At 42.5% G+C, this 23,582-nt stretch overlaps 2 protein-coding genes across 6 annotated transcripts; one reads left to right on the top strand and one right to left on the bottom strand.

The window, feature by feature from the left end:
* The first annotated feature begins 344 nt into the window (after positions 1-344).
* Positions 345-14,288, top strand: Ubd (ubiquitin D). 5 transcript variants are annotated; one of them, XR_008720054.1, is made up of 4 exons: positions 345-402; positions 8,278-8,303; positions 9,331-9,491; positions 13,699-13,775. XR_008720054.1 is itself a non-coding variant. In XM_055606537.1 (3 exons), exon 3 carries the CDS (start codon positions 13,726-13,728, stop codon positions 14,164-14,166), a length of 441 nt encoding a protein of 146 aa, XP_055462512.1. In that variant the 5' UTR covers positions 7,805-8,303; positions 9,331-9,491; positions 13,699-13,725; the 3' UTR covers positions 14,167-14,288. The 5 variants fall into 5 exon arrangements, 3 of the variants coding, with proteins under 3 accessions (XP_055462512.1, XP_055462511.1, XP_055462510.1); XR_008720053.1 differs by lacking the exon at positions 345-402 and adding an exon at positions 6,060-7,603 and having other exon boundaries at positions 8,274-8,303; XM_055606537.1 differs by lacking the exon at positions 345-402 and having other exon boundaries at positions 7,805-8,303; positions 13,699-14,288.
* A 1,136-nt stretch (positions 14,289-15,424) lies between these two features.
* On the bottom strand, positions 15,425-16,399 carry LOC129676228 (putative olfactory receptor 2I1; the record flags this gene model as incomplete). The annotated part of the gene is made up of 1 exon (XM_055606556.1): positions 15,425-16,399. A coding segment is annotated over one exon (975 nt), but the record flags the coding sequence as incomplete, so codon positions are not given.
* Positions 16,400-23,582: the final 7,183 nt, after the last annotated feature.

Below are 23,582 nucleotides of genomic sequence, written 5' to 3'. Positions count from 1 at the left end.
CAAGAAACTGCCTTGGATAGCGCTCTTGGACCTATATTCATTGGTTCAGTGATATTCCTTGCCACAATGCCTGTATACTTCAGGAAGCCTAGGTGTTCTTTGTGTTTAATATTTAGGAAAACCATTTGTAGGCATAAGGTTATTGTGTAATTCAAATGCTGATTTCTGTACCCTCACCCCCATATCCGATTGCAGTTCTTGTTCTGAGAATCTCCTGTTCCAATATTGTGTAATCACTGTTCCCAATTGTCCCCTGATATGCCCTGAGCAGGGGAGAGAATAGGGCTGGACTTCCTGCCAGCCAGGGGAGGGGAGTTAGAGGAGGAAGTAGGAGATTCAGCCATGGGCAGATGTCCAGAAGGAACCAAGAGAGAGCTCAGCAAGGAAATCTACAAAGTGCAAGTATCTCGGGCAGGCATGCTGGAGGGAAGCCAAATTAGCTTAGCGGGCTAAGAACAGAGTTAAAATTGCCCAGTTCTTGTGTTGTGGAGCTTGTTGAAATAATATAATGGAGTCTCAATTACTTGTGTGATAGTTGGGTTAAGAGAGAAACTGAGAAACAAACATAGTTTTGTAAAAATAATGTTAACAACCATTGCTCCTAGAAAAGGTGCATTCACTGTTTCAGTGGAAAGTACTATATTTCTCACAGTTAACACACTGGGAATTTTGAGATCTTTAGTAGCTTGGTCACGGTCTCTTTGTAAATGAATGGATGTCTCACAATTGAGGCACTGGGTATTTTGATATCAGAGACAAGCAATAGCTTGTCCTATGACAGTAGTGTGATTTTGTGAGAACCAATATCCACTTATCCACTGGTGCTGCTTGCATTTTTAATGGTTTAATAACTCTTTTATATCCAGCATTTGAACTCCCAAACACAAGGGTCTCTATCAACACCTGCCTTGCATTAGGGTCTGACACAGCCTTTGTTCACAGGTGAGACCAGTCTTTATAAAAGGTCAGTGAAGGTTTCCCCAGAGCCTTGTATAATCTTAGTAAATGAGGTGGACCTTTCCAGGAATCCTCAACTTTGTTCCAAGCTCTTAAAGCCACTAAGTAACATTGTTCTATAGTGGCATCATTAAATCAAATCTGTTCTTGTAGATAAAAAAAAAATACCACCCTTCACCAAGCAACTGATGTTTGACGATATTCATTCCCTTTGCTCTATTCCCTTGTTTAATATTTGTGACTTCTTCCCTCCACCACGTTGACCACTGTAACTGCTGACCAGCTTCTAGCACAGGTCTTACCACCCCCTTCCAATTTTGGGGAATAATTCCATTTTGCATTTTTAGAATTTTACTAATTCTAAATAAAAAATTAGAATTTGTAAACAAAATGTTTGATTTGTTTTACATAAGGCGAATGCATGCCACAGAAAAATCATAGCCTCTTTAGAAAGCCTCAGACGTGTCATTTCTCCGGGCACCACCCTGTTTTGTCATATTCGTGGTCAGCACCATTGGTGGGCATGTGCTGTACAATTACTGTGAATACCAATGGCGATTTAGTAATTCCAGGCTGCCCCTTCTCTGTCTTTGATGGCAGACTTGGTTCAGTAGTAACTCTTTCTTTCAAAATGGTCTGTTTCAGCTTTTCTTTGACCCTGTCTCCCTTCCAGGTCTCCTCCTCTTCTTGGCCACATGCCGAGTTCCTCGTCCTGCCCAGGGACTGTGGGGACTAGAAACCAAAAGTGCATGGTCCTGGGCAGGGCTGAGATCTGTTTTGTGCAGTTTGTTTCCCTCCTTTCTCCGAGGTGAAACTCCTGCTCACTGGGTCTAAGCTTTTTATTTCTCCCTTTTCCAGGGTACTTGCTTTTCAAGTGCTTCCACCTCTACCTGCAATTTTTCCAGTTGCATAGCCAACTCTGCAACCCTTTCAGAAATGAGAGAGTAGAATGGCCCTTTTGGTTTTCCCATTTCAGTTTCTAGCGTTCTTCCCTTTTTTCTTGCAATTTTTCCAATTGCTCAGCCATTCTCCCAACCTTTTTTGAGACAGAATATAGGAAGAAAATTCCTCCCTGGAAGCAAAGCAGGGGATATCCTAATGGCAGCAATCACAATAAACCTTTTGCTGATGTCTTGAAACAAAATATTCTTTTTTTCTCTGTGGTTTCCTCTATGGCATTCTAAACCAGAGTTCTCATTCTGCTTAGCCTTATGTCTGGTACTACTTTTTGGCTACTTTATTGGGATCTTTTATTAGAATCCTTCTCCACCTTTATTCCACCCTTCCAAACCCTCAGCACTAGATTGGAGAATAAGAAGAGTAGAGGTCAAAGGGGTCATCATCACTAGACTACTTCCTGCTGATTAGGGGCATTGGCTTCTTTGAGGCAGGCAGGGCTGATTTTTTTTTTCCCCAACAGAATTTCATTTCTTTGCTTATGACCTTTTGAAAAACTGTAGCAAATTGTAATCAACAGCAACCAACAACAACAGCAGCAACATCAGGAGGAGCAGCAATCAACACAGCCCCTTTCACAACAACCAGCATATACCCTCCCAAATGCCCCCAGAATTCCAAATGTCATATACTTGCAGATACTATCTGCAATTAAAAAAATCAAACCAATGATAGAACATGAGGCAAATCATAGTTACTGTAGACAGTCTGAAGCAGCCCCACACTCACATCCAAGAATCAAACAAAAACATATTATTTTTGTGCTTTTGAAGAAACCAAAAACTTTCACTACACATTATTTCTCACAAATACTTATCCCTTCAGCTTTCATGTCATAAATATCCCATTACCCTCTCTTGTTCTCATTTCCTTGCACTTTACACCTTTTCCCTCTCTCATAATTCCCTGTTTAAACTTTTCATAAATGTAAATATTAATTCTTAATATAAGAGAAATCACAATATTTATCTTTCTGAGTCTGGTTTGTTTTTCCCAATGTAATGATCATTTTTTCCTGTGAATGTCTTAATTTCATCTTTATTTATGGATTAAAAAGTTATATTATTTTTATTGCAAAATATTATTTATTTTAAAAAGATTTATTTATTTTAATTTTACGAGTATACGTGTTTACATATACTTTTGTGTACCATGAGCATACAGTGCACTTAGAGACCAGAAAAGGGCATCAGATCCCATGGAACTGGGGTTACAGACGGTTATGAACCACCATGTGGGTTCTGAGAACTGAACCCAGGTCCTCTGCAAGAGGACCAAGTGGTTTTAATTTTTTTTAGAGAGGATTTCTTTGTTTAGCCCTGGCTGTCCTGGACTACCTTTGTAGATCAGGTTGGTCTCAAGCCCATGGAGACCTACCTGCCTCTGCCTCTCTGAGTACTATAGCAAGTACTCTTAATCACTGCGCCATCTCCCCAGTTCCACCAAAATTTTCTTATATTTTCATTTGTCCATGAGTGTTTTTGTTTTTGTTAGCTGTTCTTCCTCCTCCCCTTCTTCTTTTTCCTCTTCTTTAGAGACAAGGTTTCTCTTTGTAGCCTTGGCTGTCCTGAAACTCAATCTGTAGACTAGGATGGCCTTAAACTCAGAGATCTGCCTGCCTCTGCCTTTGGTGCTAGGATTAAAGGGTTGCATCACCATTGCCTGGCTTTTTCTTTTTTTCTGTTTCTTCTTGGTTTAGCAAATAGCTTTTTATGTGGTGGTGTGAATGAGAATTACCCTCATAGGCTCATATGTTTGAATGCGTGGTCCTCAGCTAGTGGAACTGTTAGGGAAGGATTAGGTGTAATCTTGTTGGAGGAGATATTGCCCTGTTCCAGTAGGTGTGGCTTTTTTGGAAGAAGCGTGTCACTGGGAGTGGGCTTTAATGTTTCAAAAGCCCATACCAGGCCCATTATCTCTGCCCCCCCCACCTCTGCCTGCTGCCTGGAGTTCAGGATGTAGTTCTGAGATACTTCTCCAGCACTATGCCTTCACCATGTTCATCACTCTGATGACAATGGACTAACTCTCTAAGCAAGCCCAAACTTGTGGGGCACATGGACTGTGTTACTGGGGAAACCAGCCTGAAGATAAAGAGAGATCAAGATGTATCCAAACCCCCAAATCTCAACTTGTAACTGGCAAGAATAAGGATCTCTCCCTCCCTGTTCTGTGCACGCATGCCCTGGAGCATGTAGTCTTGAGACTCCCACCCTCACAATTCTTGAGGTAGTCATGTAGCCTAGCACCCGGAATTCCTCTCCATGCAAATAAAGCAACCACAGCATCTCAGCCCAGTCAATGATGTTCACTCACCCAAAATTTCCTACCCACATCCCCAAGGGGTCTACAGCCCTTATTCCCCGCCCCAATAAAGAGAGCTGCATCACTGGAAGAGCTGTCACTCAAAGGGCTGTATTACTTAAAGAGCTGTATTGGAGACAGCTACCTCTCCTTGCCCCCTCCTCCCCAGCACTCTCTGTGGAATTGGGATCCTGCAGACTCCCACCCCCAACCCTCACCTGAGCTTCATGTCTTCAAAACCAGCACACATCAATGCCTGGGCACCCTGCAGTGAAACCCTGGCTCGAGAAGGACACCAACTAAATATTTTCTTCTCCAAGTTGCTTTGTCATATTAATAAAGCAGTACCAAAGATAGATGGTCATTAGCCTACCAACTGGTGATGAGTACTGAAGGTAGTTCCTATTGGTGAAGAGCTTATTGCCAGTCTTATTCTGAGGCAACAGCAACAAGGAAGAAATATATCTCTTCTCCCTCTCCAGTTCCCTCCTCCTCTCTACCCTCTTACCCTTTCTCCTCTACCTCTTTTTCTAATTCTTTCTCTTTCCTTTCTCCTATTTCTCTTCATCTTTCCCTCTATTCTTCTATGTTTTTTCTAATCATTTACCCATTTATCCATCTAATTTAAGTAAGTCATGTGCAGGCTAAAAGAACTTCAAAACCCCAACAGCAGGACAGAGCACATGGTAAGTCTCTCATTTTATACCTCAGGTAACTGAAGGGCAATATCTTCACTTTGAGGTATCGTATGCGAATTTTAGCATACAAACATGCATACACACTTTCTTCTGTTATAAATAAAGACTATTTGTTTTTCTTTAGGAGGTTTAGAGCAAAAGGCCCAATTCTGAGGGTTCCAATCAACTAACCCTTGACCAGTATGCCAATCAAAGAAACAAGCTTTGGTGAACGGCAGAAAAGGAGATCTCACTGTGCCTAAAAGTGGGAAGAACAAGTGATGGCCTTTAAAAAGCTGATAGAAACTGTGAGATTTTATAGAAAAAAAAGAAACAAAGCAGGAGCTGAGATATAGGGACAGAGGAGGTGAGGCTGGTCAGGCCAGTGCCCTATTGATTGTAGTCTCAGCCCTGATTCTATAGAGGCTTCAGGAGAACTTGCCTAGTTCTCACAGGTGGTAACAGTTGCTCACAGTGCTGTCCCAACACCAGCTGCCACCTCATTCAGAGCATGACCTTATCATGAGGCAGTTTACTAAGTTTGCAGTAGCATGAGAGTAGTTTCAGTTTCTTGTCATAAAGATGTTTATCAGTCAGTCCTGACCTTCCTGGAATCCAAGTTCTTACCAGGAAAGAGTGAAACTAAAGAGACAAAACTAGAGTCAGTTAAACCCATGGCTGATTGCTTTCTCCACATTTAGCATGTTATACACATTTTAAAACTTGATTTTTTCAGTTAATTCTTCTCTATATATTCATTAATTTAGTCCTCTTGATATTTGTTGTCTTCATTTTTATTACAAATAATAACATGAATACTTCTCATTTCATCCACTATGAGTATTAGTATAGAACTGCCGGGTTAGAAGATATGTACATTAAAACATTTAAACTTATTTTTAATCACAAACTTTGATACAACAAATAATACATACAACAAGTATATAAACTTTAAGCATAATAATATCATAGTGGATGATAGTAACTCTTAGTGGATCTCATAGTGGATGATAGTAACTCTTAGTGGATCTCATAGTGGATGATAGTAACTCTTAGTGGATCTCATAGTGGATGATAGTAACTCTTAGTGGATCTCATAGTGGATGATAGTAACTCTTTTCAGTTTCTTTAAAAAGAGTTACTAATTATTGTCATTCATTATTATCTCTTTTTTGAGATTCTAACATAAATTACATCATTTCTCTCTTCCCTTTCTTCTTTTCAAACCCTCCCATATACCTCTCCTTGATTTCTTTCAGCTTCACGGCCTCTTTTGTCATTAATTCTTGTTAGATGCATACATATTCCTAAATATAGCCTTCTTAGTCTACAGACAAGTAATTGTATAATGATACATGTGTGTAAGTTTTTGAGGCTGATCATTTGTTATTTTATAACTAATTGGTTTGCTCTTCCCTGAGGAAGACTGTTTCTCCTACTCCCAGAATTGCTTGTAATTCTTTACGTAGGGTTGAGGTCTCTGTCTACTTTGACATGTTTATTGATATCCTTGTTCAGGTCGTGTTTAGACAGTCATGCTGATGAAATTTTATGAGACTAGCTTCTACATTACTAGGAGACACAGTCTCAAAGCAAACTTTCTGATCCTCTGGCTCTTACAACTTTTCTGGCAGTTCTTCTGCAACGTTCCCTTAGCCTTAGGTACGGAAGCATTTTGTAGGTATATCCATTGGGCTCATTTGATTGGTTGTGGTTTTCTGTAATTGTCATATCTGTGGCAAAAGGAAGTTTCCCTGATGAGGCGTGAGGACTGCACTTATCTGTGGGTATAAGACAAATATTTAGAATGTAGTTAGGACTATTCTGGTTTAGTAAAGCAGTGATTGTAGGCTCTCCTCCAAGATCCATGATGTCATTAGCCTTGGGCTGTTGAGTAGGTTACCAGTACGAGGCATGATTTTACTCTTGTTGCATGGGCCTTAGGTCCAACTGGAGCGCTGTTGGCTACTGCCAAGGTGTACTGTGGGGCTGCCTGCAGGTTCCACTTCTGGTAGAGAAAAACTACAAGAGGCAAGAAGAAAATCCGGTTCAGCACGGCTTAATTAGCATGGCTGGTTCAAACTTCTGCCACCGAACAGTTTATTTTGAATATTTAAACACAGCACAACTTTGGGAAAACGTTTTCTCATGACGGCTATCACAATGAAGCTTAGGAAATGACTACACTGAAACTCCCTTGCAAAACACGTATCTTTTGCAAAGTATCTGTGACCTCTTCCACAATGGGTTCTATTTTCTGAGAAGCAATGTTCAGGATAAGGGTCTAAGGAGGTTATAATGCAATGCTAGTGTTGTGATTCATAGTCATAATAGCTGGGTAGGATGGTTGGTTGCTTCCTTCATTTTGAAGCTAGCATGCGCTTAGTTATCTTTTTAAATATATGTGTGTGTGTGTATATCTGTATGTAGGCATGTGCATGTGAATACAAGTGCCCAGAGAGACAAGAAGAGGGCTTTGGATCCCTGGAGCTGAAGTTACAGCTGGTTGTGAGCCACCCAATATGGTCCTCTGCAAGAGCGGTACACATTCTTAATTGCTGGACCATCTCTCCTTACAGTTATTTTTAATTTTTTAAAGACAAGGTCTCTTTGTATACCTTGGCTGGCCTGTAACTTAACATGTAAACAGATGGCCTTGAAGTCACAGAGATTCACTTGCCTCTACCTCTGGAACACTGGAATTAAAGGTGTGTCACCATGATCAACTTTTTTTTTTTCATGTGTTTATCTTTTTTTTCCAGCTTTCTGCGGTGATTCTTTTTTTTTTTATCCCCCCCATAAGTCCCTCCCTCCTCCCCTCTTGATCCCACCCTCCCTCCCCTTTCTGCATGCATGCCACTCCCCAAGTCCACTGATAGGGGAGGTTCTCCTCTCCTTTCTGATCTTAGTCTATCAGTTCTCATCAAAAATGGCTGCATTGTCCTCTACCTTGGCCTGGTAAGGCTGCTCCCCCTTCAGGGGGAGGTGATCAAAGAGCAGGCCAATCAGATTATGTCAGAGGCAGTCCCTCTTCCCATTACTATGTAACCCACTTGGACACTGAACTGCCATGGGCTACATTTGTGCAGGGGTTCTAGGTTATCTCCACGAATAGTTCTTGGTTGGAGTATGAGTCTCTGGGAAGTTCCCTGTGTTCAAATTATCTTGTTTTGTTTATATTTTTAAATGATTAGTATAATAAGAACTATTTGGAAGAACAGGGCTTGGGATATAGCTCAGTGGTAGAGTGGTTGCTTATTACAAGAATACATATAAGTGGAGAAAAGTAGCAGGAAAGCTACAATATAGCAACAAAATTCCTAAAAGCGAATCCAACCAAAATATCCCTGTAGCCTTCTCTTTTTTCTGTTTTTCCAGGCAGGAGACCAGACCTACAGACTGTGCATGGTAAGCAAGAGCTCCATCATGAGCTACACAAAACCTCTGTGTATTAGGTCGTACCGACACGTCTAAGAGGCAAAGAGTCAACAGCATTTCCCAGGGCAGTGGGTATTTTTACTTTCATATGTTTTGTGTATTTACATAGCTATGTTGTCCAAAATGTTACATTATTCAGCTAGCCTGTGACAACTTCACTTTAGAATATTTGTTTTAAAACATTTGCCGATAATAAAATTAAATATACATTACATCTCTTAAGAAATGAACTACTTTAAAAACATTGTCTTGTTAATAATAGTAGCTTAACTCTGAATGTAATTTGAGAAAATGTCAGTGTGACTCCAAGGGTCTGATTTGCTCTTAAATATCTTCAAGTAGCTCATAGCATTTAGATTTAGTTTCATTTTTGTTAAATGAACATATCCTGAATTTCAGAATATTTTCCCTTTTTGTTCTTAATATAGTTTTGCTTGGTTTGCAGATCTATAAATACTTCTTCGTGCAAGTCTTCTTGGTCTTGCATTCTTATCAGTGAATCAGATGATAAGAAGGAGGTGACGGAAAAGGAGAGGGACAGGAAGAGGAGAAGGGATCAGATTCCAGATGTATTGTTTATATTACTTGAAAACACACCATTTCCCAGAATCTAAGTCCTCTCTGGTGGGGAAACCCCTGAGGTAGCTTTTCCAAGGAAAAGGATCCCAGACTTGCCCTCATAGTCACTCCTTACTGGAAACCCCCAACTGCAGTGGGTATTTTCTCTGCTCTTTCCTTTCTTTGGATGCAACAATAATATGATTAAAAGCCAAGGACCATAGTAGCAAAGATGTGTACGGGATCTTGTTGACTAGCTAGTACTCTCATGACTGTAGTGGGTTGGTCTTGTTTATCCCAATAGAAACCAATACGTCTCCAGAATATGAAAACAGCAAATGAGCTCATGTTTAATAATCTTATGCAATTTTCTGAAATACGAATTTTCACTAAATGTTACTTTTGTTATTAATTTTTTAATTTATTCTTTCTGTTCCAGATAACAAGCTTGGAAGTGCTGAAGATACAAGAACACAATCCTGGTGCTTACTGGGATGACAGACAAGCAGATGATTCTATTACTAGCAAAATAGCAATAGACAAAGTTCAAAAGATTTTCAGAGGAAATACGGGAGGATAAGCCAGAACTGGAAGGAAAAGGTAGGGAATCCTGGCGGCAATGTTGCCTTCGTTGTGTTGTGGGTAGTGCTGGAGGGAAAGGCATGCTCACTGGCTGGGGAAGGCAGCCCTCCATGGACTCAGGAAAATGGAGGGACTCTATTGATGAAGCTGGCCTTGCTGACTTGCAGTGAAACAGACCTGCAGTATCAGCTGACACAAATCATCTCTAATAAAAGTAATTTCTAGCAATAAAAACCTGGTACTGTACTCTCCTGGCAGCTCTGATCAAAGGTCCCTGCTATCTGTGACTGCAAATGCTGGCACCCAGACATTCACTGACACAGAAGGACAAAGAATGAAAATGGTATGAAGCTGTTAGTAACATCTTACCATCTACTCTCCCGCTGGCCTGCCTGGAGAAACATGAAAATGTAAACACCCTGTCAGGAACAAAAATATTCTAAAAAGATATCTATGCCCCTCTGTTGTTGATTATTAATATTTCTTATTGATTTATCTTTTAGTTAAATTGCAGTTATTCCTAAACCAGCTGTATACCCAAATCGCCACACAGAGACAAGGATGTATTTAATTAATCTAGAGCGCAATGCTGGGCAATAGTTACTCCATCCTAAACTTTCAAGCCTGCATAGCTTTCTTCCATTCAGATTTCCCGCATTATAGTTGCTTTTAGTCATATCCTAGGTCCGGTTCGTCTCTCTTGGTGTTTCCAGGTCCTTTCTCTCAGATGCCTTACTCCCGTTGCTTCTTTCTCCTACCCTCCGGACCAAGATGTCCCACCCTATTTTCTCCATTGCTCAGCATTGGCTGGTTGTTTTATTGACAACACAGAGAACAAATGGAGACAGGTGATGCTTAGAATAAACATCACCATGCGATATCCACATTGAAACCAGATAGTGGGGTGGAGAAATCAGTATTTGAATAAACAAGGGTAAATTGTACACAGCCCACAAGAAAATTGTACCAATACCCCTCCTTTAGCTATCAAAACAATGGATCTTCTTAACACCCAAATTAGAGTCTCATGCTCAGAGAGGGGGAAGACTGATATCAGCCAATCTGGTACCAGCCAGACTGAAGAGAGGAGCATTTGTCTTTTGGAAAGAGACATCACACAGTTCTCTACTTGACAGACCACCATGCAGGACAGACTAGAGCCTAGATAATGATGATGGGAAGGACCACACTTCAGCTAAACCCCCTTGTAAGAAGTTCACCTGGCTTGTTATAAGCCCATGCCTCATGTCAGGGACCTGAAGATGCACTTGAAGGATCACCGGGCATCTTTGTCCTTTTTTTCCCTAATGTGACCACTTTGAATAAGTCTCTTTTCTCTGCTTGTCATGGCATAAGGAGGACAGGTTGCCAAGCCTGGGCTGTTAGGGTTTCATGGTCCAGCTCTGGCCCAAATAATTCTGAATAAATAAATAAGAAAGTAGTGACTACAGATAGGAATTAAAAGTAAGGGAAGCTTGTTGCAGACCAAGTCTGGCAGTTTATTCTTTCTCTTTTGGCAGGCCCTCTTTGCCACATCAGTGCAAGGCTATTTCCCATTCACCTTCAGAGATAACATTTTCTGCTGGAGACTGATGATGCTTCAGACTTCTGAGATCCTATTGGACCATGGTGGCAGCTAATGGTCATAAGCTGAAATTTAACTCATTGAGAACAGGTTGCTGGAGAGAGAGAGAGAGAGAGAGAGAGAGAGAGAGAGAATCGTAAGGACAGCAGAACAAATGCCATCCAGTATATTCTAAAGGAATTCCCCCCTTCATGTTATTCCATATACATTAACAATCTTTTCAGTTTAACTAATGACTATATAATAAGAGCTTCAAACATAATTTCATTAGGACATTGAAACATTTGAGTAAACTTTTGAGTTGCCTTACTGTACACAGGTACTCTGTAATTCAAGTTCTTCAAAATGGAACCTCCTAGAATGGAATGAGATTGTTTAAGATCCTTCAGTAGGAGAAGGGGGGGATGGACACAGGGTACTGCCTTGAAGAAGCTATCTGCAATTGGTACTGCCCAGCAAGGGGGACATCCGTTTTCTCCAATGGAGTATCATTGTGTCAATTAACTGTACTCTAGGGCAGGCCTCATGCCCAGACATCGTTGCCCAACCCAAAGTTAACTCAATAGTATTTTTTTTTTGTGTTTGGACTTTTTTTTGTTTTGTTTTTGCTTTATTTGAAGGCTTTTTTTCCCCCCTCATGGTCTTTATGTTTTTTGTTTATTTGTTTTTTGCATTTTTGTGCTGGTGTGTGTGTGTGTGTGTGTGTGTGTGTATGTGTGTGTGTGTGTGTATGTGTGTGTGTGTGTGTGTATGTGTGTGTGTGTGTGTGTGTGTGTGTGTATGTGTGCGTGCGCACACTCTGGGGGGACACTAAGAATGGCCTCCAGTTATCTAATTTTATAACCCTACGTTAAAAGAGAGGCGCATACTTCTACAGCCCAATGTATGTAGTAAGTGGCACCTCAGGACACCGAGTCATGACTGCAGTTCAGGTTCACTTAGGCAACGAGAGAGGGCTATCAAGCAGCACAAGTTATCAAGCCAGGGATGCCAAGATTAGTAGTGGCTGGGCAGTAATAAGGCAGGATTGGGGGAGGGCAGTGGTATAGCCAACCAGTGAAAAATTATTATCCTAGAAGGGACATTTTATGTTCCAAAAAGGAGTACAGATGGATTGGCTAAGGGGAGAAGTCTGTGTACACAGAGTGTCCATTATCAACTCCACCCCAACAAAACTGAAAGTAAATTCTTGATAACAAAGTTTGTTAGTAAACTGGACAATCCCACAGCAGTCTCGGGGATTTCCAGCACAGCTACTCACATATAAGCAGGTGTGAGGGCTCTTTTCTCACTCAGCCTCCGATTGCAGACATGGCGTCCTGCATCTGTGTAAGTTGGGGTCTGATGGAAGAATGGGAAGGAAAAGTATTTCCTTGCATGGGAAATACAGTTCCACAATTCAAGAGGGGACAGTGGCATGGAAGGTGAGGGGTCGGGTGGGAACCATTCAGAAGACAAGGCAGGCATTGATAACTGCACAATAGGAAGAGGGTACTCTGGAGAGAGGTTGGGCATTTGACTTACTAAACTTTTAAAATACGTTATTATGTATTTGTCATATGCATTATGTGCATGTATATGTAGAGCCAGGGTCAGAAGATAACCTGCAGGAGTCACTTCTCTCCCTCCACCACTTAGGGCCCAGGGATCAAACTTAGGTGAGGCTTAGTAGCAAGAGATTTTTTTTTTTAACCAGCTGAGCCACTTTGCCAGCCCCATTTAGGAGAAGTGGTGTGGTACTGTGCTTTATAAGGCTGGCAAATGTGAAATTAAGGAAGTAACTTTCAGAGTTCTCAACCGTAAGCTTCTCTTTCTCTCCAAAGAAAAATTTCACAAATCTCATTTATCTTAAGTTACTAGTGACCTAACACATTTCATTAAACAAGGATATGATTCCCATGCAAAGACCTTACAACCAGGGCAAAACCTCTGCTGAAGAAGTACCTGAAACATCTAGGCTGGGAAGATGTTTTTGAATGGCGTGTGAGGAGGGTTTACAGCACTGATTCTTCCTCATCTTAATTCTGCAGCAAATGAAGTTAAACATAGATATAGTTCCTATCTTCTGTGAGTAGGATTCTGGTCTAATTAAAAGAGGATATTATGTTCTATAACAGTAGATATAAAAATACAAGAAATACAGATTAGCCACTAATCACAGCATCACCCCAACACGGACATTATCAGATACCAATGATGACGTTAATAGGAATGTGATAGTGTGGAGACTGTGTAACTTCATCAGGGTCCATTCTCAATTAGCCACGGAGGATGGGGCATGCCTGAGAATACCCTGTGAGGCTGCCAAGTCTTGGAAATTTGCTTTGGATTTGTTTAAGAGTCTGTGTACATCTTTTGAAGCCTTGTAATGTTTTTGTGTTTATATCTGGCTTTAAAGAGGAAACTTAATAAGGTAGGAAATTGGTAGTTACATTGGACATACATTGGACATATATCTCAAGAGGAATGAAACTAACGTTCTGATTTGTATTATAATACAAACGAAAGTTTTGAGAGAGGGAGAGATTAGGATAGTTGGGAAGGAGCTGGAGGGCCAAGCAGGAAGAAAAGTGAAGGTGAGAAGTAGGGTGTAGAGGGCAGCAGGCATTCTAGGTGACTCTCTTGACTTTCTTTGCTTAGGTTGTCCATTCAGAGCAATGGCCATTGATGACCTTTGACACCAGTGAGAATGACAAAGTGAAGAAGATAAATGAGCATATCAGATCCAAAACCAAAGTCTTTGTGCAGGACCAGATTCTTTTGCTAGGCTCCAAGGTCCTCAAGCCCCAGAGAAAACTGTCGTCTTATGGAATCGACAAGGAAACAGTCATCCACCTCACCCTGAAGGTGGTGAAGCCCAGTGATGAGGAGCTGCCCCTGTTTCTGGTGGAGTTAAGCAATGAAGGGCAAAGGCACCTCCTCCAAGTTCGAAGATCCAGCTCAGTTGCCCAGGTGAAAGACATGATTAAGAGTGAGACAGCTGTGAACCCCAAGGATCAGATTGTGACTTGCAATGGGAAGAGGCTGGAAGATGGAAAGATCATGGCTGACTACAACATCAAGAGCGGCACTTTACTCTTTCTGACAGTGCGCTGCATTGGGGGGTGATTATGGGGATGGGGTGATGAAAGGATCAAAGCCCATTTTCTTTTAGCTATTACCAATCATACCTCTGGGTGAGATAAAAAAAATAATGAGAGTGAAATAAAGACTTGATCTGAGTGAGTGAATTAAGAATATTTGTCAAGTCTGTGCTTCCTTGTTTTTAATAATAATTCATCATGTGGCAGGATTGTTGCTGAGAGCAAAAACTGAAACCTTAGTCAGGTGTGGTGGTACACACTTTTAATTCCCTGGGAGTCAGGGATAGGTGCATCAATGAATAATTACTGAAGCAAATTGAGTCCTACTTTAAAAAAAGAGAGAAATAATGTGTTATGATTTTTTTTTACCGTAATAGGATCACAGTCAATAAATGATTTATAAATTCATTCAATCATTATCTTTTAATTTCAAGATATTTGATGTGAAATAAAATCTAGCATCTTCTCCATCTGCTGTGTCTAACCCTAACAAAAGTTCTTCTCTGGTTAAGGAAGGGAAGGAGCTGACTTCTGGGTTCTTCTGACGGACAGCTCTTCCTTCATCAGCAGGTCGCTGCTCCTGTCTTGGGAACTGGAGTCCCTTTCTCCACCTTTCTTCTATTTGCTCCTCTGTCTCACTCCTGGTCAGATGCAGGCTTTTCTCATAGCCTGATCATGATGCCTTCCTCTTCATATTCTGCAGATGGGATTCCTAGCTTAGGCCCAGCACAACTGCCTGTATTTACAGACAGTCTTTGTAGTGTTCTGTAGTGGGCATTGGTCACCTGGCTAAGTCTGCAATAGCTGGAGACTGGCTCCACTAAAACAGAAACCATATCCTGTTTCTGGAAGGGATCTCTGTAAGGTAGGGCCCATGACTTCCTTGTTAACCAGAGGGACTCCATCTGACAGCTGAGGCCATGGAATTTCTCATGTTTTTTGTTTGTTTGTTCGTAAGCTTGGGGAAAACTAAAGGTCAGTACCAGGGTATTCATCGTCTTATCTCCATGTGGAATCCACAGGGCCGGCTACAAACTCTCCTGAGGACATGCCCTCCTTGTCCATCATGCTTCCTTTCTCACGGAAAGTCCCAAGAGTCATTTACCCCACCACCATATATGCGTGTTTATCTATTTCAGGTCCCCCCCGCCCCCCAAGAATCCAAACCCTACCCGGTAAGAGAAAGGGTCTCCTTCTACTAATCCAGGGCTTCTGAAGGACAAAACTTGCAGATTCTCATGCAAAGACAAACAATATGGGCATCCTATTTCTGGGCCCTGTCACTATCCTGTCTGCCGCCTCCCCACACTTCGCAAGAGCCTCAGCGCCGCCCCCTTCACTTCCTTGTTTCGCAGCGTGTAGATGAGAGGATTGAGCGCGGGTGTGACCACCGTGTAGAAGAGCGAGATGAACTTGCCGCGGCCCTGATTGTAACTATGCGTGGGTTGCAGGTAGGTGTAGGTGGCGGAGCCATAAAATAGGCAGACAGCGGTCAAGTGAGAGCCACAAGTGCTCGCGGCTTTCCGCCAGCCGGCGCGGGACTGCATGCCCCAGACCGCGCGGCCCACGGCGGCGTAGGAGGCCAGGATGACCGCAGAAGGCACCAGCAGGATGACCACGCGCGCGGCGAACATCTGGCGCTCGGTGGCGCCGCGGCCGTCTCGGCAAGCCAGCTGCAGCAGCGCGGGCAGCTCGCAGATGAAGTGGTCCAGACGGCGTGGCGCGCACAGCGGACGCGCGGCCAGCAGAGCGGTCTGCGCCGCGGAGTTGGCCAGGCCACCGAGCCAGGAGGCGCCGGCCAGCGTGCGGCACAGGAGCGGCGAGGCCAGCGCGGAGTAGCGCAGCGGACGGCACACGGCGGCCGCGCGGTCCAGCGCCATAACCGCCAGCAGCACGCACTCGGCGGAGCCCAGGGCCAGGGACGAGCACAGCTGCGCCATGCACCAGCCGCGCGGCAGCTGCAGCACAGGGCCGCGCAGGCTGGCCAGCAGCGGTGGTACCACGCTAGTGGTGAAGCCCACATCCACCAGAGCCAAGTGGCAGAGGAAGTAGTACATGGGAGTGTGTAGGCGCGAGTCGCGGATGGCCAGCAGCACCAACGCCGCGTTGCCTGTCAGCGTTAGTAGGTAGCAGAGAAGGACCAGTGCGAAGAGGACCGGCTGCAGGGAGGGCCAGTCGGTGAAACCCATCAGCAGGAAGCGCTCCTCTGAGCTGTGGTTAGCCTGGAGGGAAACTCCAAGAGGATTCGGAAGGATGAGACAAGCATTTTAACGCTAGAGGGCGCGACAGCACAGGCCTTCCCGAGAATCTCAGTGATTTGAGGCCAGTCTGGTCTAGTGAGTTCCAGCTCAGCCAGAGCTACACAGAGAGACCCTGTCTTATTGCTATTCACAAGGACACATTCCACTCTGAGGCTTCTGCCCCCGTTCTCCATGAAAGTGGGCATTGTCTAAAAGCTAAGCCTGGAGAGACCAAGATGGAGCAGCATTGCCACCTGTTTTTGTTTATGTAACAGTTAAAGCCAAGAGAGCCCTGAGCAGACCAAGCCAGCCAGGTTTCACGGTTGCCCTTAACTCTGCTCCACGGGCAAAACAAAGTGTATGCTCTTCTTGTAAATGCCTATATTATACAAAACCAACCAATTAGCCAACGAGTATATGCAGCTATAGACTTTCTACGGAACTAGACCAAATACATAACTGTAGCCAATCAAATAGTTTTCTCTTTATTCTCCTTTTCCTTCCTCCTTGCCTCCTTCTTTTGCCGCTGCCTCCTTCCTGTTTCCTTCCTTCCTTCCCTCACTGCTTTCAGCAGGGTCTCATGAAGCCCAGGTTGGTCTTCAGTTCTATTTGTAGCAGAGGATGGCCTTGAACTCCTGACCCTCTTGTGTACAGCCCCAGAGAGCTGTGATTATAAGCATGAGCTACCATGCCCAGCCTCCAAGCAAATGTTTTTTTGTTTTACTTATATGTTTATCCTAACAAAATGTTCCCTTTGTTTTCCCTCTCTGGCTCACTGACTTACTTCTGCCTGATTTAGGAACAGCTGCTTTATCAAATAAACTCCCTAAAGGTTTTATTGTGCCTCCATCTTTTTCCCCTTGAGAGGACTGAATCTGGGGCCTTATGCTTGCTGGGCATATGCTCAATACTGAACTATTTCCAACTCCATGAGTTTGTTTTTAACATGTTATGCTATGGTCTAACCCATGGAGGATACTAAGAATGCACAGGCCCTCCTTCTGTAAATGTGGCATCCAGGCTCACCACAGACTAGCCTGTTGGAGGAAGAAATGCTTCCTGTCAGACCAGAAATGAGGAGACCTCAGTCCTAGCTAGAACTATCTCCTCTGGCTGCCTATTTGAGATGTGAAATCACTTCATGTCATTCTGCCTCTGTTTTGTCCTGTGTGAATGGTGGAGTTCAAAGTGGATGACTTCTTGGATTATCAAAGGCTTTTCTGTCAACCATTTCTCAAACAAACTTAAAAATGCAAGAAAGAAAGAAAAACCTCAATTTCAAGACTATAGGTATTGATGCTGAATTCAATATCTGGTGGTATGGAAATCCTCATGTTTGGTGGAATAAATAAAAAGTACACAGAAATCTTTCATGCATGTTTTATGACAGATATCATATACATAACTTATAAAAACACTCACTGCTTTTAATAAAAAATCACTGTTCTCTGGGCTGGCAAGATGGCTCACCAGGTAGAGGCACTTGCTGCCTGATGGCCTGAGTTCCATCCGTGGGACCCATATAGTGAAGAGAACTGACTCCTTCAAGTTGTCCTCTGGCCTTCACATGTATGATGTGGCAGGCATTTTCTACACCCAATCTAGCAATCACAATCTTTTACATTTTTTTAAAGGAAGTAATCCCTCTCCCAATTTAAAAACAAACAAACAAACAAACAACTTCACTTATCTTCATCAGGCAGAATAAGTTTTAATAAAAAGAAGATGTAGGGCTAGACTCCTTAGGTTTGAGTCTTGATTCTGCTACTTTCTAGCTGATTACTGTGGGCATGTACTTAAATGCTCCTGTTCTTCACATAGAAATGTAACTTTGTAACAGGAGTTAAATACACAGAGTGATTTGAATGGTGCCTGGCACTCAGCAGGTGAGTGTCAGCTGTTATCCCTAGGTTATAAACCAGTGTATGCATTTTTCTTTTCAGTGTTTGGTACTTTTTGGTTGGAAATTGAACTCAGGGCCTCACGAATGTTGAATATATATATATCCCCCAACTGGTCACACAGTGAATCACATCCTTGGCCTTAAGAAATAGTTTTGTTTTTCAAGACAGAGTCTGACTATGCAGTCTAAGCTGGCCTCTAACTCAGAATTGTCTTGCTTTCTTCCATCTTGAGTGCAGAGATTACAGGTGTGTGTTTCTGGACCACTCCTGCTCCAGGAAACGAGTGGAGACAGAATTGATGTGAAAATCGATTTCCCTTTCATATACTAACTTTAATATTCCCTTGACTGGAAGTCAGGCAGTGTCCACTGTCACAAAGTTTGCAAATGATATAAAATTTTAACTCAAACCTGACTAACTCCAAGGTCTTGGCTTTATAGGTTCTTGGCTTTATATGCTAGACTGTGGAAGATGAAAGGACATACAAAGCCTTATCTTTATTTCTAGACAACTTTACAGCATTGGCACATAGATAAAATATTAGACATGGCATTTAACTTTGTGAAGTAGTGGTGGCTAGAGGTGTTGAATTACAAAAACTCAAATTCTTCAGTATTGTGATTTCATAACCATAGCTAGGCAAGTCTGAAATCATTTAGCTTCAGACATTAAAACAGGTACACACTAATACAATTTCACAATGTCTTTGTGTTATGCACAAATTCCCAAGAACACAGTTATAACACACACACACACACACACACACACACACACACACACACACCACTGATGACTTTTCAGAAGGCAAATCTGTTGTAAATTGTATAGCATGTCTTTAAAGGCTCCCTTGATTTTCTAGACTGTGACCCGCACTGCAAAACCATTTATTCTCAGGGCAATGTAACACGCTTACCTTCATGTCTGCCCCCTGTTTTAAGACGGAGTTTTCGTGGGCGTCTTGCTTGTGTTCTGGATTCTGTGGTTTTGAAATGACAGAGGGAAAGGTTAACAAAGGACGAAAATACTTGGCTGTGTTGGCTGCTGGAATGAGTAGCTGAGATAAGAGCCAGGCATTCCAGGAATTAGACAAGGGGTGGGTGCCATCCTGTTCAGCAGATAAGTAAATAAATGATTTGGGAAAAGGAAGCACAGGTGACTGAGGGTACAGAGGCAGAGGAGGTGGGGGCCGTTACTGCAGAGCCCTGTGAGGGTACAAACAGGGCACATGCTTGAGTTTTGTGGTGGTAGTTGGTGACTGCACTGAGAACATCCTAAAATCTAGTGGGAGAGAGAAGGAGAGAACATTGACACCTCTTCTCACCAGAGAAGAAACAGAGGAATCTGCTTTCCCTACTCCTTAGAAGAGGGGAGGCAGCTCTGGGAAGCTCTGTCTCACTCCCATAATTAACATTTTTCATGGAGGTGTCCAGAGAGACATTCCCCAAGGGAACGGAGGGGAAATCCTGGAGAGACCATCCCTTCCGGGCGCTGTGTCTCTGGCAGGGTGTGGAGGCTAGAGGCAGCATGTTCCTCTCATTGTCGTTTTTACTCTGCTCATCGACCTGCTGACCTGCAAATACATCATGTCTGCAAAGCAGCCTTAATCTACCTAACAATCCCAATTCCATGCCCAGACCTGACAGAGTGGAAGGAGAGAACTGACTACTGCAAATTTCCTCTGACTTCCTCATCTGGGCTGTTGCACACGCATGCCCACACCCCACGACCACTGCACACACAAGTACACAGATGTAATGAGATGTTTAAAAAATGATGACTATTGCTGTTTGGGTAACTCTAAGTGTACTCTCACTTTTTAATATTTTCTTGGTTTTGGCATGTATTTGGGCAGAACAGTTGCATGATAGGACATGCAACCAAAACTGATATATCCAAGGGTAGCACATCCTTGAGGGGAATCCAAGGTTTTCTTTCTAATCTATACGGTATAATGTGATGTGCCTTTTGGTGAGTGGGATCCACTCTATGTACAAAGCTGCCCCTCAAAGAGTTAATGGACTAGAGCATCCGTTCTCCATCTAAGGGGCTACAGGGGTCACCTGAGGCTATCTAAAACAGACAACGTGATTCATTGGAAGGTTGAGAATCACTGGGCTAGAGAATATGAGAATATCCTACTTACTTTTATGTTGCTGTGACAGAGCACCATGACCAAGGTAACATTAAAAAAAAGAGTTTATTGGGGGCTTACATTCACAGAGGTTTAGGGAGGTGGGGAGGGGAGAAAGGGAGAGAAAGAGAGGAGAGAGAGAGAAATGGCATAGGCTTTTGAAGCCTCAAAGCCCACCCCCAGTAACACACCTTTAACAACGCTATACCTCCTAACCTTTCCTGAGTAGTTTCACCAACCAGAGACCAAACAGTCAAATATCTGAGCTTATGAAGTCCATTCTCACTCAAACCACTACAGCTATCCGGCAATGGTGACACAGGCCTTTAATCCCAGCACTACAGAGACACATGTAGGTGGATCTCTGTGGGTTCGAGGCCAGCCTGTCTACAGAGCTAGTTCTAAGACAGTTTCAAAATGCTGCCTCAAAAAAATCAAGAAAAAAAAAAAAAAAAAACCAATTCAAACCACCACAGTCACTATCCTGAAAGTAGCCAAGTATGGGTCAGCACTGTAGGCAGGCTATGCAAGCGGTGGCTTAGAGCCTACTGTGGCTGAGAAGACAAACAACTGAGGTTGACCTCTCTGTTCAGAAAGAGCCTGGCCACGTGAGGAAGGAGTTATAATGTGAAAACCACATGTAGGTGGTATGTTCCACATTTGGCAGGAAAGAAATGGAAAAGGGGGATGATAAGATAGGCACAATGTCTAGTCATGCTGACACTTCTGGTTGTCAGGCCTTGGGGAAAGAGACCAATTAGATATGCGGTAAGAGTCTTGCCTGGGATCCAAAATCTTAGAACTTGTGGAAGAGTTAGTTAGACAGTAAGAAAAAGCATGTAAAATGACAAGAAACATCTGAGATCCAACCGTTAATACAGAGGAGGGCAGGAAAAAAAAATCTGTGGGTCAGCATGCAGACAGGGCCTTAATAATGACTCAGCAAAGCAGGCTATGATAACTGGGACCTTTCCAGCATCTGAACTTTTTTTTTCTTTTATTATTATTATTATTTATTAAAATTTATTCAATTTGTATCCCTGCTGTGGCCCCCTCCCTCATTTCCTCCCAATCCCACCGTCCCTCCCTCTTCTTCCTCTATGCCCCTTCCCTAGTCCAATGATAGGGGAGGTCCTTCTCTCCTTCTATTTGAACCTAGCCTATCAGGTCTCATCGGGACTGGTTGCATTGTCTTCCTCTGTGGACTGGCAAGGCTGTACCCACCCCCCTCAGGAAGAGGTGATCAAAGAGCCAGCCACTGAGTTCATACCAGAGAAAGTCCCTGGCTCCTCTTACTAGGGACCCCACTTGGAGACTGAGTCTATGGGCTACATCTGAGCTGGGTTTTTAGGTCCTCTCTCTGCATTATCCTTGGTTGGGGTATCTCTTCAGGGCTCCCAGGGCTCAGTTTTTATGGTTCTGTCAGTCTCCTTGTGGAGCTCCTGTTCCCTCCAGGTCCTTCTGTCTCCTCCTTCTTTCATAAGATTCACTGCACTCTGCCCAAAGTTTGGATACGAGTCTCAGCCTTTGCTTCGATACTTTGATCAGTAGAGTTTTTCAGAGGCCCTCTGTGATAGGCTCCTGTCCTGTTCCCTATCTTCTCCTGCTTCTGAAGTCTATCACATTTGTCCTTCTGAATGAGGATTGAGCATCTTCGCTAGGGTTTTCCTTGTTTAGCTTCTTTAGGAGTATAGATTTTAATATGTTTATCCTATATTTTATGGCTAACATCTACTTATAAGTGAGTATATACCATGTGTGTCTTTCTGCTTCTGGGTTACTTCGCTCAAGATGATCTTTTCTAGATCCCATCATTTGCTCGCAAATTTCTTGATTTTAATAGATGAGTAGGATTCCATTGTGTAAATGTACTACAATTTCTGTATCCATTCCTTTGTTGAGGGACATTTAGGTTGTTTCCAACTTCTGGCTATTACAAATAAAGCTCCTAAAAACATAGTTGAGCAGATGTCCTTGTTGTGCACTTGAGCATCTTTTGGATATATGACTAGGAGTGGTATAGGTGGATCTTGAGGTAGCACTACTCCTAATTGTCTGAGAAAGCACCAAGTTGATTTCTAAACTGGTTGTTCAAGTTTACATTCCCACCATCAATGGAGGAGGGTTCCCCTTTCTCCACATCCTCTCCAGCATGAGTTGTCACTTGAGTTTTTTATATTAGCCATTCTGATGGGTATAAGGTGAAATCTCAGGGTCATTTTGATTTGCATTTCCCTAATGGCTAATGAGGTTGAGCATTTCTTTAAGTGTTTCTCTGCCGTATGATGTTCCTCTATTGTGAATTCTCTGTTTAGCTCTGTACCCCATTTTTAAATTGGATTACTTGATTTGTTGCTGTTTAACTTCTTGGGTTCTTTATATATTCTGGATATTAGACCTCTGTCAAATATAGGGTTGGTGAAGATCCTTTTCCAGTCTGTAGGCTGTTGTTTTGTTATGACGACATTGTCTTTTGCTTTACAGAAACTTTTCAGTTTCATTAAGTCCCATTTATTGATTGTTGCTCTTAGAGCCTGTGCTGTTGGTGTTCTGTTCAGGAAATTGTCTCCTGTGCCAATGAGGTCAAGGCTCTTCTCCACTTTTTCTTCTAACAGGTTTAGTGTGTCTGTTTTTATGTTGAGGTCTTTGATCCACTTGGACTTTAGTTTTGTGCAGGGTGATAAATATGGATCTTTTTGCATTTTTCTCCATATAGAGATCCAGTTACACCAGCACCATTTGTTGAAGATGCTATCTTATGTTTGTTTGTTTTTCCATATGAAATTGAGAATTGTTTTTTCAAGTTCTGTAAAGAATTGTGTTGGTATTTTGATGGGAATTGCATTGAATATGTAGAGTGCTTTTGTCAGGATGGCCATTTTCACTATGTTAATCCTACCAATCCATGAGCATGGGAGATCTTTCCATTCTAATAGCTTCTTCAATTTCTTTCTACAGAGACTTGAAGTTTTTTTTTTTCATAGTGGTCTTTCACATGCTTGGTTAGAGTCACACCAAGGTACTTTATGTTATTTGTGGCTATTGTGAAGGGTGTTGTTTCCTTAATTTCTTTCTCAGATCTTTTGTCTTTTGTATACAGGAGAGATACTCTTTTTTTTTTTTTTTTTTTTTTTTTTTTTTTTTTTTTTTTTTTTTTTTTTTTTTT

Source organism: Psammomys obesus, unplaced genomic scaffold, assembly GCF_907164565.1.
Source record: "Psammomys obesus unplaced genomic scaffold, mPsaObe1.curated_primary_1811, whole genome shotgun sequence".
Lineage (NCBI taxonomy): Eukaryota > Metazoa > Chordata > Mammalia > Rodentia > Muridae > Psammomys > Psammomys obesus.
The sequence above is the reverse complement of the archived record's forward strand: the minus strand, read 5'-3'. Positions and strand labels throughout refer to the sequence as shown.